The sequence below is a fragment of the Capricornis sumatraensis genome, chromosome 8 (assembly GCF_032405125.1).
Source record: "Capricornis sumatraensis isolate serow.1 chromosome 8, serow.2, whole genome shotgun sequence".
In the NCBI taxonomy this organism is placed as follows: Eukaryota; Metazoa; Chordata; class Mammalia; order Artiodactyla; family Bovidae; genus Capricornis; species Capricornis sumatraensis.
In genome coordinates, this window is record NC_091076.1 from 93,874,913 (window position 1) to 93,889,536 (window position 14,624).

Genomic DNA, 14,624 nt, shown 5'->3' on the forward strand with positions numbered 1-14,624 from the left:
GGATGTACTATTTTCCCACCCAGATTCACGGACTCCCTGAATTCTACACACAGGCCCTCTGGAGTTGGGATCTCCTGCGGGAGTTTGGGAGAAGCGCTCCGTGGGTTTTCAGGGTGGGGTCTGCGCGTGCTGAGGGGCCGTAGAGGGAACAGCGGAGGCGCCTCCTCCGCCTCCAGGACCCGCACGGCCCCTCCCCTCCCTTCCTGGTCTCCATCTGCTTCTGGAGGAAGTTAAAGCCCCGTGTAGCCAAAAGAGGAGCTCCCAGTCGCCCAGCTGTGCGGTCCCGAGTGGCCCGGCGCTCACCATGCGGCCCCTCCTCATGCTATGGGGCTGCCTCGTGCTCCCAGGTGAGATGGGGGCGAGGGTGGAGGGATGTGGGGCTCATCCCCAAGCTCGCCCCCTGTGTCTGCTAGAGGGACCTCCTGAATCTACATTCGCTGGGGCTGTGACGCAGCCCCGCCGCCTGATCCATCCAGGCTTCGCCCCACCCTACTCCTCGTCCTCAACCCTCAGAGGGGCCACTTGCTGTTCGTGGAACCGAGAGCCAGGTCTCCCCCCAGACCTGAGGGTCCTGGACCCCTCATGGCTGAGTGGCTGTGAGCGAAGCTTTGCCTCTTTTGTCTTCATTTCCTGACTCGGTGCCAGCCAGGGAGCTGAGAAGACACCCCTTACACTAAACTCAGCAAATATTTCTTGAACTTCTGCTGTAGTGCTCACAACAACCCTGAGAGATGAAGAATTATTACATTTCATCAATTCACAAGCCTGCTTTTTTTTTTTAATTTTTAAACACAAAATTTAGGATGTATCTTATAACTGATGTCAGTTCCATTGACTTTTTTTTAATGTTATGTGAAATCATGGTAGCTCTTACATATGATAACATCTTAATTCAGTGACAGAGGACATATTATCTATAGGTAATAGAAAACCTAGAGGGAAACTTACAGAAACTTAGAGAGGTCAAGCAGTTTTCCCAGGATCACACCGCTACTAAGCAGCTGTGCTGGGATTCAAACTCCCGGCTGTCTAAATCTAGAGTTTCCCCATCACTAGCCTTCAATACACCAGGTTTAGGGAAACAGTAACAGCCCTGCCCCAAGGTCCCTCGGTGGCAGAGTGGAATACCAACTCTTACCAGGGTTGCCCCAAGAAGGGAGTGACTGAGGAAAACCTTCTGGTCTTGACCTTGGAACTTAAATCAGGGAATTCCAGTCTTCCCATGTGCTGTGGTTTCAGGTTACGGATCGGTGGTGGACCCGAAGGAGATCAGTGGCTTCGAAGGTGACACTGTGTCCCTGCAATGCACCTACGGGGAGGAGCTAAAGAAGCACCAGAAATACTGGTGCCGAGAGGCCGGGCTCTTCATCTCCCGCTGCACTGGGACTGTCTTCTCTGGAGAATACGGCCAGGAAGGAAGGGTGTCGGTCCACGACAACCCGCAGGAGAACAGGTTCACGGTCATCCTGAGGAACCTCACCCTGAAGGACATGGGGAAGTACTGGTGTGGGGTCAAAAAACTGGGCTTCGATAAGACTATGTCAGTCTCTCTGCTTGTCTTTCCAGGTAACACACATCCCTCCTTCCCTGGGAGGGATTCAGGGGCATGGAGTTGGGGGCAGGGGAATTGCACCTCTCCACAACAGAGGACTTCCCTGGTGGCTCAGAGGTTAAAGCGTCTGCCTGCAATGCGGGAGACCTGGGTTCAATCCCTGGGTCGGGAAGTTCCCCTGGAGAAGGAAATAGCAACCCACTCCAGTATTCTTGCCTGGAGAATCCCAAGGACCGAGGAGCCTGGTGGGCTACAATCACGGGGTCTCAAAGAGTCGGACACGACTGAACGACTTCACTTCACAATAGAGGACAGACTGCAACACAAGAGGGGTGTTCCTGAGGTGTGACCTGCTTGTTCAATACAGTTTCTTTCTTTCTTTTTTTTTTTTTTTTGGCTGTGCTGGGTCTTTAGCGCTTTCTCTAGTTGCAGTGAGCAAGGGCTACATTTTGTTGCAGTGCACGGGCTTCTGACTACACTTACTGCTGTGGCTTCCCTTGTTGTGGAGCACAGGCGTGTGGGCCCAGTAGTTGTGGCTCAAGGGCTTAGCTGCTCCGGGGCATGTGGGATCTTTCTGGACCAGGGATCAAACCCATGTCCCCTGCACTGACAGGCAGATTCTTAACCACTGGACCACCAGGGAAGTCCTCAAAACAATTTCATTGAGACCTCTGTTTGGGGTGCCCTGTAGCTGGGGAGGTTCTGAGAAATTAGTCCTAGGGAGACTAGGGCCCAGGGGTCAAGGGCCAGAGGTCTGAGGATGCTGGGAATCAAGGATCAGGGAAGGTGCTGAGGCATTGCTTTTGGACTTGTACCTTCTCCTGGTCTCCTCCTGACAGTCACCACAGCCAAGCTGGGGAAGACAGAGGCTGAGGCCTCTCCGTTCGCAGGGACCTCCCTGTCCAAGCACACAGCAGCTTCTCTGTACACAGGGACCTCTCCTCACCCGGCAACCTCTCCGTTTGCAAGGATCTCTCCTCACCCAGCAGCTTCTCCGTATGCAGGGACCTCTCTCCACCCAGCAGCTTCTCCATTTGCAAGGATCTCTCCTCACCCAGCAACCTCTTCGTATGCAGGGACCTCTCTCCACCCAGCAGCTTCTCCATTTGCAAGGATCTCTTCTCACCCAGCAACCTCTTCGTATGCAGGGACCTCTCTCCACCCAGCAGCTTCTCCATTTGCAAGGATCTCTTCTCACCCAGCAACCTCTCCGTATGCAGGGACCTCTCTTCACCCAGCAACCTCTCCTCCTGCAGGGATCTCCCAGCCAGCCACACAATTGGACTCTACCTCAACAGAGGACACCAGTTTTGTCCCCAGCAGCAGCTCCAAGTCCAGGTGAGCCCCAGGTGACCAAAGCCAACTTTCAGGTCAGCACTAAACTCTGAGCCAATAAGAACCCAGTACTCCTTTCTCTGGGTCGCAGCTGCTCACGAAGGGCAGATTCTGCACCATCCCACCCCCTACCCGGCACTGCAGGTGCCAGCAGCCTTGTTGCCTTGGACATGCAGGCCCCCATAGCCCCCAGTCCCCACCTCACTCCCTGCCCAGTTTTAGGGAAAGCCACCCTAGTCCAGCAGCTTTTGCCTGAGCACTTTGCACTGGGCCCTATGCCAAGCATGAAAACATGGAACCAAACAAAATGATTTTTTCTTACCCACCTGGATTCCCAGCTGGAAGGACTGGCTCTTGTGGGGTTGTATACAAACTACACTTCTCAGGTGGCGTTAGTGGTAAAGGACCTGCCTGCCAATGCAGGAGACATAAGAGATGTGGGTTCGATCCCTGGGTCGGGAAGTTCCCCTAGAGGAGGAGGGCATGGCAACCCACTCCAGTATTCTTGCCTGGAGAATCTCATGGACAGAGGGTCCTTGCAGGCTACAGTCCAGGGGGTCACAGAGAGTTGGACACAACTGAGTGACTGATCATGCATGCATACTCCATTACTGGTAGCCAGGCAACTGCTCACTGGTTCAGACCCTGCTGAAAGTGTCTCCTGGGGTTGGCGATCGGGTCTGAGGCCCCTTCCATTGGGACTAATGAGATGTTCTGGTCCCTGGTGCTCTCTGATCTCTTTGGGAGAGATGAGGGATGTGACCAGGACTCAGAATAAGAACGCCCAGTGTGTCACTGACATCTGGTGACAGCCACCAGGCTCCTTCCATCTCGCCCACAGGGTATCCATCCCTTTGATCAGAATCTTGGCCCCAGTCCTGGTACTGCTAGCCCTTCTGCTGGCCACAGGCCTGGCCGCCCTCGGCAGCTGCATGTTTCAATGGAGAGAAAAAGGTGAGCCATGTGGACGGGAGGGGTGAAGGGTTCTCAGCCAGGGGTCTCCCTGAGACCCACAATCCCCCCATGACCCCAGAGAGACCTAATGGGGCTCAGTGTGTGCATCTCAGACATAGGTGTCAGGAGCCCTGCTTCTCTTTTCTGAGGGACCCACAGGACAGTCCACAAGCAATTCAAGTGGGGTAGCAAGAGACTGGGGGGCTCTCATCTTGCTTTGATCTGTCCGGTCAAGCTCATCAGCCATGTCGCTCCGTGTTGATCCCATGAACCCATCCATATCCAGTCTCTGCAGGTTCTGACCTTGTGTGAGGACTGACTACAGGGTGGAGTGCTGGCCGGAGCACTTGAACAGGATGTTCCTTGAGGCCCTACACCTGCTGCTGCGTCTCTAGAGATGCTCAGCCCCTTTCAAGGCTTGGCTTCAAATTCCCAGCTCTGCCATTTTTTAGCTGTGTGGCCTTGGGCAAGTCACCTAACTTCCTTGAGCCTCAGCTTCCCCAGATATATGGCCTACAGAAATATAATACAAGCCACATGTGTGATTTAAAATTCCCTGACTGAGTAGCGTGGAAACATACACACTACCATATGTAAAATAGATAGCCAGTGGGAATTCGCTGTATGACTCAGGGAATTCAAACCAGGGCTCTGTGACAACCTAGAGGAGTGGGATGGAGTGGGAGGTGGGAGCAAGATTCAAGAGGGAGGGGACATATGTGTACCTGATTCATGTTGATGTATGGCAGTAACCAGCACAATATTGTATAGCAATTATCCTACAATTAGAAATAAATAAATTTTTAAAAGAGTTCCCTAATAGTCACACACAATAAAGAAGAAACTAGTGACATTAATTCTAATAATAAACTTTATTTAACATGATACATCCAAAACTATCATTTGAACATGGAATCAATATAAAATACTAATTATATATATTCTACATTCAGTTTTTCATATAGAGTCTTTGAAACCCAGTATAATTCAAAGTAGTCACATTTCCAGTGTGCAGTGGCCACGTGTAGCTCCTGAGGTGGATGGCACAGATAAAGAAGGTTTAACTAAAATAACAGTACTGGGAGATGCCTTGTGCCAGGCACCATGGTGTGGCTTATGTTGTTTTTATCTCCTTTAATCTCAATACTGTGGAGTTCGGAACTGCTTATTACAAGCAGCCTTCCCTGGTGGCTCAGCGGTAAAGAATCCGAAGATGAGAGTTTGATCCCTGGGTCGAGAATATCACCTGGAGGAGGGCTTGGCAACCCACTCCAATATTCTTGCCCGGAGAATCCCATGGACAGAGGAGCCTGGTAGACTACAGTCCATAGGGTCGCAAAGAGTCAAGATATGACTGAAGCAACTTAGCATGCATGCCTGCATGACAATACCTGCAAATACCCCATTTTATAGGGCAAGAAACTGAGGCACAGAGTGGTTAAGCAATTTGCCCTTGGTATAGCAGGGAAGCAGTACAGCCAGGAAGCCAAATTTGCCAACTGGGAAACGACGGGCCTGCCACCCACCTCCTCCTCGTGTGGCCCCCAGGAAGACATGTCAACTCTGCCCATGTCCCTAGATCCCCTCAGAGGAGTCGGGAGGATCCCACGGGGTGAAAACATTCCAGTCACAACCTCAGAGCCTCGTAGCCCCTTGCCTCTCAAATTGCAGTCCCCAGCTGGCAGCAGCGACATCCCCTGGTAGCCTGTTAGAAATTCAGACTTTAGGGCCCCAACCTCAACCTACTGAATTAGAATCTGCATTTTAATAAAATTTCCTATACACACACTGAAATTTAAGAAATAATGACCTGAGCACACAGAATCACTTCCCTAGCCAGTTGCTGGCCCCCACACAGGGATTGCTGTGTAATGATCTCAAAAGTCAGGGTCACTGCCAAGGGGTTGGGCTTCTCTGCCAAATCTTCTTGCCTGGGAAGCCCCAGGTGCAAGGGGCCATCCATCTCTGTGGGAGCAGCTCCCAGCTTCAAGGTGCTCCTTCCTGTCTCTTTCAGCTCAGCTGGCCTCGGAGACACAGAAGAAGGACAATGTCCATCTCTCCCACTTGGTAAGGAAGGAGGCAGGTCCAAGCTCAGATGCCCCTGAGGCCAGAATTTAAGACTCACCCTGACTTCCCATCAGGTGCCAGCAGGTCTCTGCTTCTGGCCTGGGGCCCCGTTCTCATTCCTCTCCTTGTAGCATCAGAGAACATTGGAGCTGGATCCACAGCGGGTCTTTGAGATCATCTAACCCAGCCTTTCTCTAAGTTTGGTACAAACTCCCTTTCAAAACACCTGGGGGTGGGGTTGGGGTTGGAGGCTCTTAGAAACATTCTTTTCTACACCAGTCCCAACCAAATCCTCTAGGGGTGGGGCTGCTGCTAAGTCGCTTCAGTCATGTCCGACTCTGTGTGACCCCATAGACGGCAGCCCACCAGGCTCCCCCGTCCCTGGGATTCTCCAGGCAGGAACACTGGAGTGGGTTGCCATTTCCTTCTCCAATGCATGAAAGTGAAAAGTGAAAGTGAAGTCGCTCAGTCGTGTCTGACTCTTCGCGACCCCATGGACTGCAGCCTACCAGGCTCCTCCATCCATGGGATTTTCCAGGCAAGGGTACTGGAGTGGGGTGCCATCGCCTTCTCTGAGGGATGGGGCTAGGAACCTGAATTTTAAACACAGCCTTGGGGGATTCCGACAGCACACTGGAATATGACTACCAATAGATGCTAGTCTGCTTTTGCAGAAGAGAGCACAGGCCCAGAGAGGGAAAACGTCTTGCCCAGGGTCACACGGCAGGCAGTGGGTGGCTTCAGAGCTCTCAACCCCCATTTCTCCTCTTTCCAGAGCACCCTTCTCTGAGCTTTCCTTGGTTCTGAGACCAAGGCGGAGTGCTACCCTGATGTTCAGACTGAGGGGCCAGGGGGCAGGAAGAATGGGGGAGGGTCCCTGTGCCCATTTTCCTGGAGAGAGGCTACCTGGTGCCAGGCCCCTCCCTTATCCCTGCAAGGAGAGACCCCTGCTTTCCATATCAGCACCCTACAGAGAAGGCCACCCCTTAGAAGATAGCAGCCCCACCTGCCTCACCCCCCACCCCACCTGATCTCTCCTTCCTCAGCTGTTTACTGAGATGCCTCCACTCTGATTCCCTTAAACACTAGAGCAGGAAAGGAGGACTGCCATTGCCTTCTTTCCTGGCGCCAGCAAGGACAAAAGACTCAGGCTGGATCCCCCCAGGGAGGGCCTGCGGTGGAATGGGGTACTTGGCCGTCCTTCGCTTAGGAAGCAGCTGTTGTTGTCTCAGGAAGCTCAATGGGAGTGAGGCAGAGGTCGTGGAGACAGATACAGGGGCAGACAAGGTCACCGCCAGGACTCTCCTCCTGGCTCTACATCCTGGGGCTCGCCCCTCCCCAACTCAGAAAGAGAGGCTGGGCTGGAGGGAGAATCTCCATGCTGCCTCACTACTTGTTCTTCTAGAATCTTCCCAGGTGGCGCTAGTGGTAAAGAATCTGCCTGCCAGTATAGGAGACACAAGAGATGTGAGTTCAATCCCTGGGTCAGGAAGATCCCCTGGAGGAGGACGCAGCAGCCCACTCCAGTATTCTTGCCTGGAGAATTCCATGAACAGAGGAGACTGACAGGCTATAGTCCATAGGGTTGCATAGAGTTGGACACAACTGAAGCGACTTAGCACACATGCAGAAACAGAGGCTCATATAGATCTTGTATAATGCAATCCAGAAAATGCCTCCACACTTGCTGGAACAGCCCAGAGTCCACCGCCTGGGCAGAGGGACCATTGAGAGATGAAGATGCTCCTGAGGCAGAGGGCAGTGGTCCTGGCCACAGGCTACATATGTGGTTTGGTCTCGGCCCCCCGAAGCTCTTTCCTCAAATTCGGTCACCCCTGAGTAGGTGACATTTCTGCAGCTGTTGATGGTCAGTGGTCAGCAATGGCTGGGTTTTGACCAAATCCCAAAACTGTCGGTATGGGATTCATGGGAAATGGAAGTGACCTCGGGAACTCTCTGGTCCAGCCCAGCTCTGCCATGTCCTCACCACAGGCAGGGCTGGGGTTGACAAGCGCCACGAGTGACAGCATTTGTGACATCTCTCTCCCCCTCCCATGCCTTCAGGCCCTCATTCTCCCACTCACATCTCACCTGAGAAACTCTGTTCTGACTCTTTCCTTGTCCCCAGCAGCCTGCAGGTGTCACCAGAGGTGGCTCACACGTCCACCTCTGCCCCCACCCCCCACAGCTAGGGTATTGCTCAAAGCTGGGGCCAGTTAGTAGACAAGAGACACTGTCACTAAGAGAAGTGTGCGTGAGGCCCTGCCAGGATGGCAGCATAGCATAGGAAAGAGCTTGGATCTGAGGTCAGATAGTCACAGGTTCAAGGCCCGGCTCAGCCCCGCCTGCTGTGTGACGCCTGGCGAGTGACATCACCTCTCTGAGCCTCGGTTTTCCCATCTCTCAGGACTGTGGTTAGAACAAGTGAGATAAGCCATCTCGTAGTTATCCAGGAAGTGGGAGCTTCTTTCCTTGGCTTCAGTGCCCATCAGACTGTGGGATCTGCTGGCTGGTCCCACTCAGGGCAGCTGTACCCTTAGGAGAAGTGGCTGGGGGCCTCGGCCAGCTCCAGCATCTGCTCCAGCTGGGCAAGAAAGTGAGAGGTGGAGGGGCCCAGCACTCAGACCTGAGTACCCATGGGAGCAGCTGAGTGTCAGGAGATGGGCTGCCTCACTCGTTCCAGACTACCCATCTTTCCTCCCTGGGCCTCGGTTTTCTCATCTGATCAAGGAGGGGTTGCTCAGATGACGATTCCTAAGGAATCTTTCCTGTGCTGTTTGTTATTCAGTGAGTCTTTGAAGTGTCCAACTTTGCTGTCTCCGGCCTATGACAAAAAGCCTGCAGCCTGCACAGTCTTCCTGCTTCAAAGAGAGAAATAACAATCATGGAAACAAATTAATCACTGCAGGAGTTCCAGTTGTTGAGTGTGATAAAACATTATCAGAAATGTTTATTATTTTCCTAAGGGGAATATTTCACTCCTCATTTTACAGCTTGGGAAATTGGGCTCCAGAGAAGTTAGGTGGCTCACCCAAGGTCACACTGAGACGGAGTAAATTGGCCGTTAAGGACTCTTGACTCCACAGCCCACCCGCTGCTTGTCCCTCCTGCTGCTCCGGCTTGCAGCCCATCCCTGTGGCCCCCGAGAACAGGCTGTTCTGACTGAATCTGTGTTTCAGGCGCTGGGGAACAGCTGTGTCCCGGAGTCCACTGTGATCAAGCTTGCAGAGCCCACTGGGCCTCCCGCCAGCCCCGAGCCCTCCGCCAGCTCCAACATGGAGATCTGGTGCCTGAGCCAGGTGTGGACAGAGGGCTCTGGGGGCCTGGAGCCGCCTAGCCTGGCTCCACTCTGACAATGCAGGGAAGTGGGGGAGGGCCCTGCTCTCAGCAACCACCCACCACCCCCACCATAACCAGAGTCTTGGCCATTTCACCCGGGAAGCCAGGGCTCCTGACTTCACATCCTCTTTTTTTCTGACCCAGAAAAATTCTTGAGTAGCATGGTAGGAGTGACAGCTTAAAGAGTTCTGGGCTGGCAGGTTCCCACATCTGCAGTCAGAACCGGGCCTGAGGCCATAAGGATGCTCCCCCAGGGAATGGGGAAATGGAGGGTGTGAAACAAAGCCTGGGGGATCCTGGGGAGAAGGAGTGGTTAGTCCTACGTCTCTTAGATGGACAGAGGCCCAGAGCTTGTGGGAAAGGCCAGAGGGGACCCAGTAGCTGCCTGGAGATCCCCCAGCTGGGCTCCGATTTTCACCCCATACTGTTGTCTTTACAGACTTCAAAGGATGACGAAGCCTCTTGGCGGGACCATAAGGGAGACGTGACCCCAGCCTCTACCCTCCCCATGTCTGGGGACGAGCCGGGCTTTTCAAAGTTCAGCTCAGTCTAGCCATCGAAAGCTCTCCTTGAATCTCTGGAAGGGCTGAACTTGCACTAACTTGGACAAGCTTTCTGCTATGACTTCAGAATCCTCCTGCCTGAGTCCAGGTCTCTCCCCTACCCTTCCCAAGCTTTCCTCTTGCCCATCTCAGCTGACCCTGAAGGCTTCGTCAGCCCTGAGGCCTGATGCGGTGGCCTCATATTTCCAGCTGGAAACTGGGACCTCTCCAAGATGGTCACATCCTTGGGCAAAGCATACAACCGCTGGACCTTCGAGGGGTCAGGCAGGGCTCAGAGGGTCTGGTCGAAGTTTGTGTCTGCTATGGGGGGTCCCCTGGGCCTCAGTGCCCAGTCACAGGTCCCTTCTAATTCCCCTTCCAGATGCCACCTTCTCCTCCCTTCCTTCCATCCTCAGACTCAGGGCTAAGTTCTCCCACATAAGCTGGTGAGGAGGAGGGAGCCTGTGGGGTTAGCCTGGATCCTGATTTCTCAGAGCCAATTGTGAACCACCTGCATCCCTTTTTAACCAGGAAGCTGGTTAAAAAGATGATTCTGGGGCCCCATCAAGAGCTGCCCAAACCAGGATTTGGCTGGTGGTCCAGTAATTAGGACTCCATGCTTCCACTGCAAGGGGCACTGGCATGGTACTGCCGAAAAAGAGAAGAAAATAAACTACCAAAACCATCTCTGAGGCTGGGCCTGGAACTATGTATTTCTTCCAAGTGCACCAGTGATTCTAACACTGGTGTTTGAGTACCAGTGGGCTGGTTGAGCTCTCAGGTCCCTCCAGCTTAGAGAGTCAACATTTGGTGTGTGGAGTCTCCCACTTCCCCCGATAGGGCCTGCTCTTCCCACCACACCATGGCCCAGCTGGAGGCTTTCCTGGACCTGCCTGAGTCCAGGCTCAGGTCAAGTGCACATCGGAAATGCCAAGCCCAAGACTGGCCAGGAGTGGTTGTCTATCCGATCTTGAGGTAGGAGGAAGATGGGCTCCAGGCTAGGCATTTACAACTGGCCTCCTCCTACTTAGATTTCTTGGGGACGAGAAAAAGATGGGCTTCAGGCCGGACACTTTCAACTAGCTTCCTGTTTGCATTTCCTGAGACAGGAGAGAAGTGGGCTCCAGGTTAGGCATTTATAATCAGACTCCTGTTTGTGCTCTGAAATGGAAGTAACAACAGAAACAGGGTAAATAGCCAGGATTTGTCTCATGTGGACACTTGCCAAGATAGCAGTCTTGGCAAGAACAAAGAGGGACTAAACCTTGTTGGAGCAAAAGATCAAGAGATCCCATATTCCCCCTCCTTTAACCTCAGATACGCAGATGACACCACCCTTATGACAGAAAGCTAAGAACTAAGGAGCCTCTTGATGAAAGAGGAGAGTGAAACAGTTGGCTTAAAACTCAACATTCAGAAAACTAAGATCATGGCATCCGGTCCCATCACTTCCTGGAAAATAGATGGGGAAACAGTAACAGACTTTATTTTGGGGGGCTCCAAAATCACTGCAGATGGTAACTGCAGCCATGAAATTAAAAGACGCTTGCTCCTTGGAATAAAAGCTATGACCAACCTAGACAGCATATTGCCAACAAAAGTCTGTCTAGTCAAAGCTATCGTTTTTCCAGTAGTCACGTATGGATGTGAGAGTTGGACTATAAAGAAAGCTGAGTGCCGAAGAATTGATGTTTTTGAACTGTGGTGTTGGAGAAGACTCTTGAGAGTCCCTTGAACTGCAAGGAAATCCAACCAGTCCATCCTAAAGGAAATCAGTCCTGAATATTCATTGGAAGGACTGATACTGAAGCTGAAACTCCAATGCTTTGGCCACCTGATGCAAAGAACTAACTCATTGGAAAAGACCCTGATGCTGGGCAAGATTGAAGGCAGGGGGAGAAGGGGACAGACAGAGGATGAGATGGTTGGATGGCGTCACCGACTTGATGGACATGAGTTTGAGCAAGCTCCAGGAGTTGGTGATGGACAGGGAAGCCTAGCGTGCTGTAGTCCATGGGGTCGCGAAGAGTCACTCACAACTGAGCAACTGAACTGAATCTGAATCTGAATGGGGCAAGGGAGGCAAAAGGAAGGGAGATCACCCCATAGGCCTCTGGGCTGGAATCCATCTTGGCTGAGGGGTGTGTGCTCACCTAGGGGAGAGTCCTGAGACAAATTAGCCAGGGGGACAAACAAGACAGTTGGCCAGAGGGAAGACAATGACCTGTATAACTGCCTCTTTATAAAGGATTTAAACTTCCCAAAGGCGTGGCTCTCAAGACTCTCGGAGTTCATCCATGCTTCTTTCTGCATGTACTCTGCTTTTCCAATAAATGTTTACTTTTCTCTTTACCTTCTGCCTCCTCTTCAGATTTCTTTCTTGTCAAGGACTGGGGATTTAGGCCCAGTGGTCTAGCAGTTAGGACTCCTGGTCAGGGAACTGAGCCAGCTGCTGCTGGCTGCTGCTTACTGCAAGCTACTGTTCACTGCTGCATGAGTCCAGAATCAGTCTTCGTACTCAGCGAACATTCCAGGCTCTGGAAGGAGGATGGGAAAAATCTCAACTCCTTCCTTGTCAAGAAAGGATTCATTGCCTGTGGGTTTTGGCAGCTGGGAGGTGGGTAGGAAGACACAGAGTGCAGATGGAGCTGGATATCTAACAGGGAGGAGGGGGACTTCCCTGGTGGTCCAGTGACTAAGGGTCTGTGCTCCTAATGCTGGGGGCCCAGGTTCAATCCCCAGTCAGGGAACTAGATACCAAATGTCCCAACTAAGATCCAGCGCAGCCTAATTAATTAATTAAAATATCTAAAATAAACAAGTAAATAAAGGCAAAGGAGGGGACAGGACAGGACCCTAAGGGGAACCTGAAAGTGACCCTGAATTTGGTCCCCTGGAATGAAGAGAGGGGAGGTAAAGTATCAGAACCACTACTTTTTTTCCTTTTTCTATTTTCTCTGAAAAATGAACCAGGAGCTGCTCAGTATACAAAACCTAGAAATATGGAGGGATAAAAAGGGAAAAACATATCACTCATTGTCTCACCGCTACCCAGAGACCATTGTTACTGCATTTTGTTGTTTCTGTCCAGTTTTTTTTCTCCACATCACTTGCCCGATGTGTTTTTAACAAATTATTTTGTCATACAATTTTATATCCTGTTTTTCATACTTAACTATTATATCATTAAGCATTCATGTTTTTGCATAAGGTTTTTACAAACATTTTCTAAATTAAAGTTTATTGGCTGCATAATATTTGATGTCAACTTATTTTAATTCCCTCTCATTAGATACTTGTTTCTCTTTTTGCTATTATAAATAACATTGTGGTGAATCTTCACACACTGCTCTGTCTGCATTTGGAGATTTCTTTCAGAAGGATTTGCTTATATGGACGTGCCAGGTCAGAGGGCATAAATATTTTTTAAATTACTGATATTCATCGCTGAACAGCTTTCAGAAATAGTAGAACCCATTTCAATCCCACCAGGGCCTGTCAGTCAGCATTTCTCAAAGTCCTCAATAGCTTCCACCCCTGCCCCTGTGGCTTTAGGAGGAGAAACCACTTATAATGCCCCAGAAGTGAGGGCCAAGGGGGCTGGGCAAGGTGGAGCTGATCTTATGATTCTAAGGAAACTCACCAGAAAGTGGCAGCCAGTGCAGAGTGGGAGTGGTGGGTGTCACATGGGGAGCACATCTTACCTTTTCCAAGTGGAAAGGGAGCCCCAGGTCTGAGCTCTGGGGACTCTGCCCAGGATCCTGGCACAGTGTGTGCCCAAATATTGGGGGAGATAGGAAGCAGTAAGTTACAGATGGTCTCAGAGAGACCTCAAAAGTTCCTCCAAAGCAGGCTCCCCCCATGATAAATCCCTCAGCTAGAGGCTGGTGAGAACGGGGGCTTCTCAGGAGGGAAAGAACCTTCCTGCCTTCTCAATCTGTCACCTACAGCAGCCAGAGCGTTGGTGGGGACTCAGCCAAGTCATCACAGGCCCACCCCTTGCCTACTTTCAGACAGTGTTTCCACTAAAGAGATTTTATGTTTTTTAAAAATTACTTATTTATTTGGCTGCACTGGGTTTTAGTTGTGGCATGCAAACTCTCAGTTGAGGCATGTGGGATCTAGTTGCCTGACCAAGAAACAAACCTGGGCTTCCTGCATTGGGAGCTCAGAGTCTTAGCCACTGGACTGCCAGGGAAGTCCCAGACTTTATGTCTTCCAGAGGTAAAACTCTCTCCAAGGTAGCCTAGGATTGACATCCTCAAGATTCCAAGTTTCTATGGATTTATTAGAAACCTGAGCATCCTTCACAGACGCTGCCACACTGACCTAGCTCCCAGCACTGTCACAGAGCCAGCCTGGGCAGGGGAGGAAGTCCAGCTCCTCACCAGCTGTCACTCTGCAGTCCCTCAGCTTGATATAGCTTGGTTCTATATTTGTACACCCAAATCTTCAGCTCTGTGAGCTACGAGAGGCCCTTGAACAAAAGAATTGCAACAAGCCACTGTTCACCTATCCTGAGGGGAAGAGTTTCCAGCCTGGGAACCTGCTGAGAGGTAAAAATTAGGGGAATGTCAACATGGCTCATGTTCTGTTTTGTCAAATTGGGACATTAACTATAATAATCAACTATCCTTTATCGTCTCATTTGTTTCTTTCAGAGAAATATTTTAACACCAAAAAGAGTATTGATGGTGAAAATAAATGATTTAAGATTTAGGTCCTTCCCTGAACTACCCCTCTACAAAGACTGAGATGCTGTGATCCTAATCCACTGAAGCTTACTGAAGAGATTTTCTATAATCTTTCTGTTACAAAAGGGGAAGGGTGAGGAG

The 14,624-nt window shown here is 51.2% G+C and overlaps 1 protein-coding gene across 2 annotated transcripts; it reads left to right on the forward strand.

Annotated features, from left to right (window-relative positions):
• The first annotated feature begins 244 nt into the window (after nt 1-244).
• On the forward strand, nt 245-11,964 carry CD300LG (CD300 molecule like family member g). Of its 2 annotated transcripts, XM_068977722.1 has the most exons (7): nt 245-347; nt 1,240-1,566; nt 2,368-2,452; nt 2,738-2,890; nt 3,729-3,841; nt 5,856-5,908; nt 9,687-11,964. In XM_068977722.1, exons 1-7 carry the CDS (start codon nt 305-307, stop codon nt 9,798-9,800), a joined length of 888 nt encoding a protein of 295 aa, XP_068833823.1. In that variant the 5' UTR covers nt 245-304; the 3' UTR covers nt 9,801-11,964. The 2 variants fall into 2 exon arrangements, with proteins under 2 accessions (XP_068833823.1, XP_068833825.1); XM_068977724.1 differs by lacking the exon at nt 2,368-2,452 and having other exon boundaries at nt 2,809-2,890.
• The last annotated feature ends 2,660 nt before the right edge of the window (nt 11,965-14,624 follow it).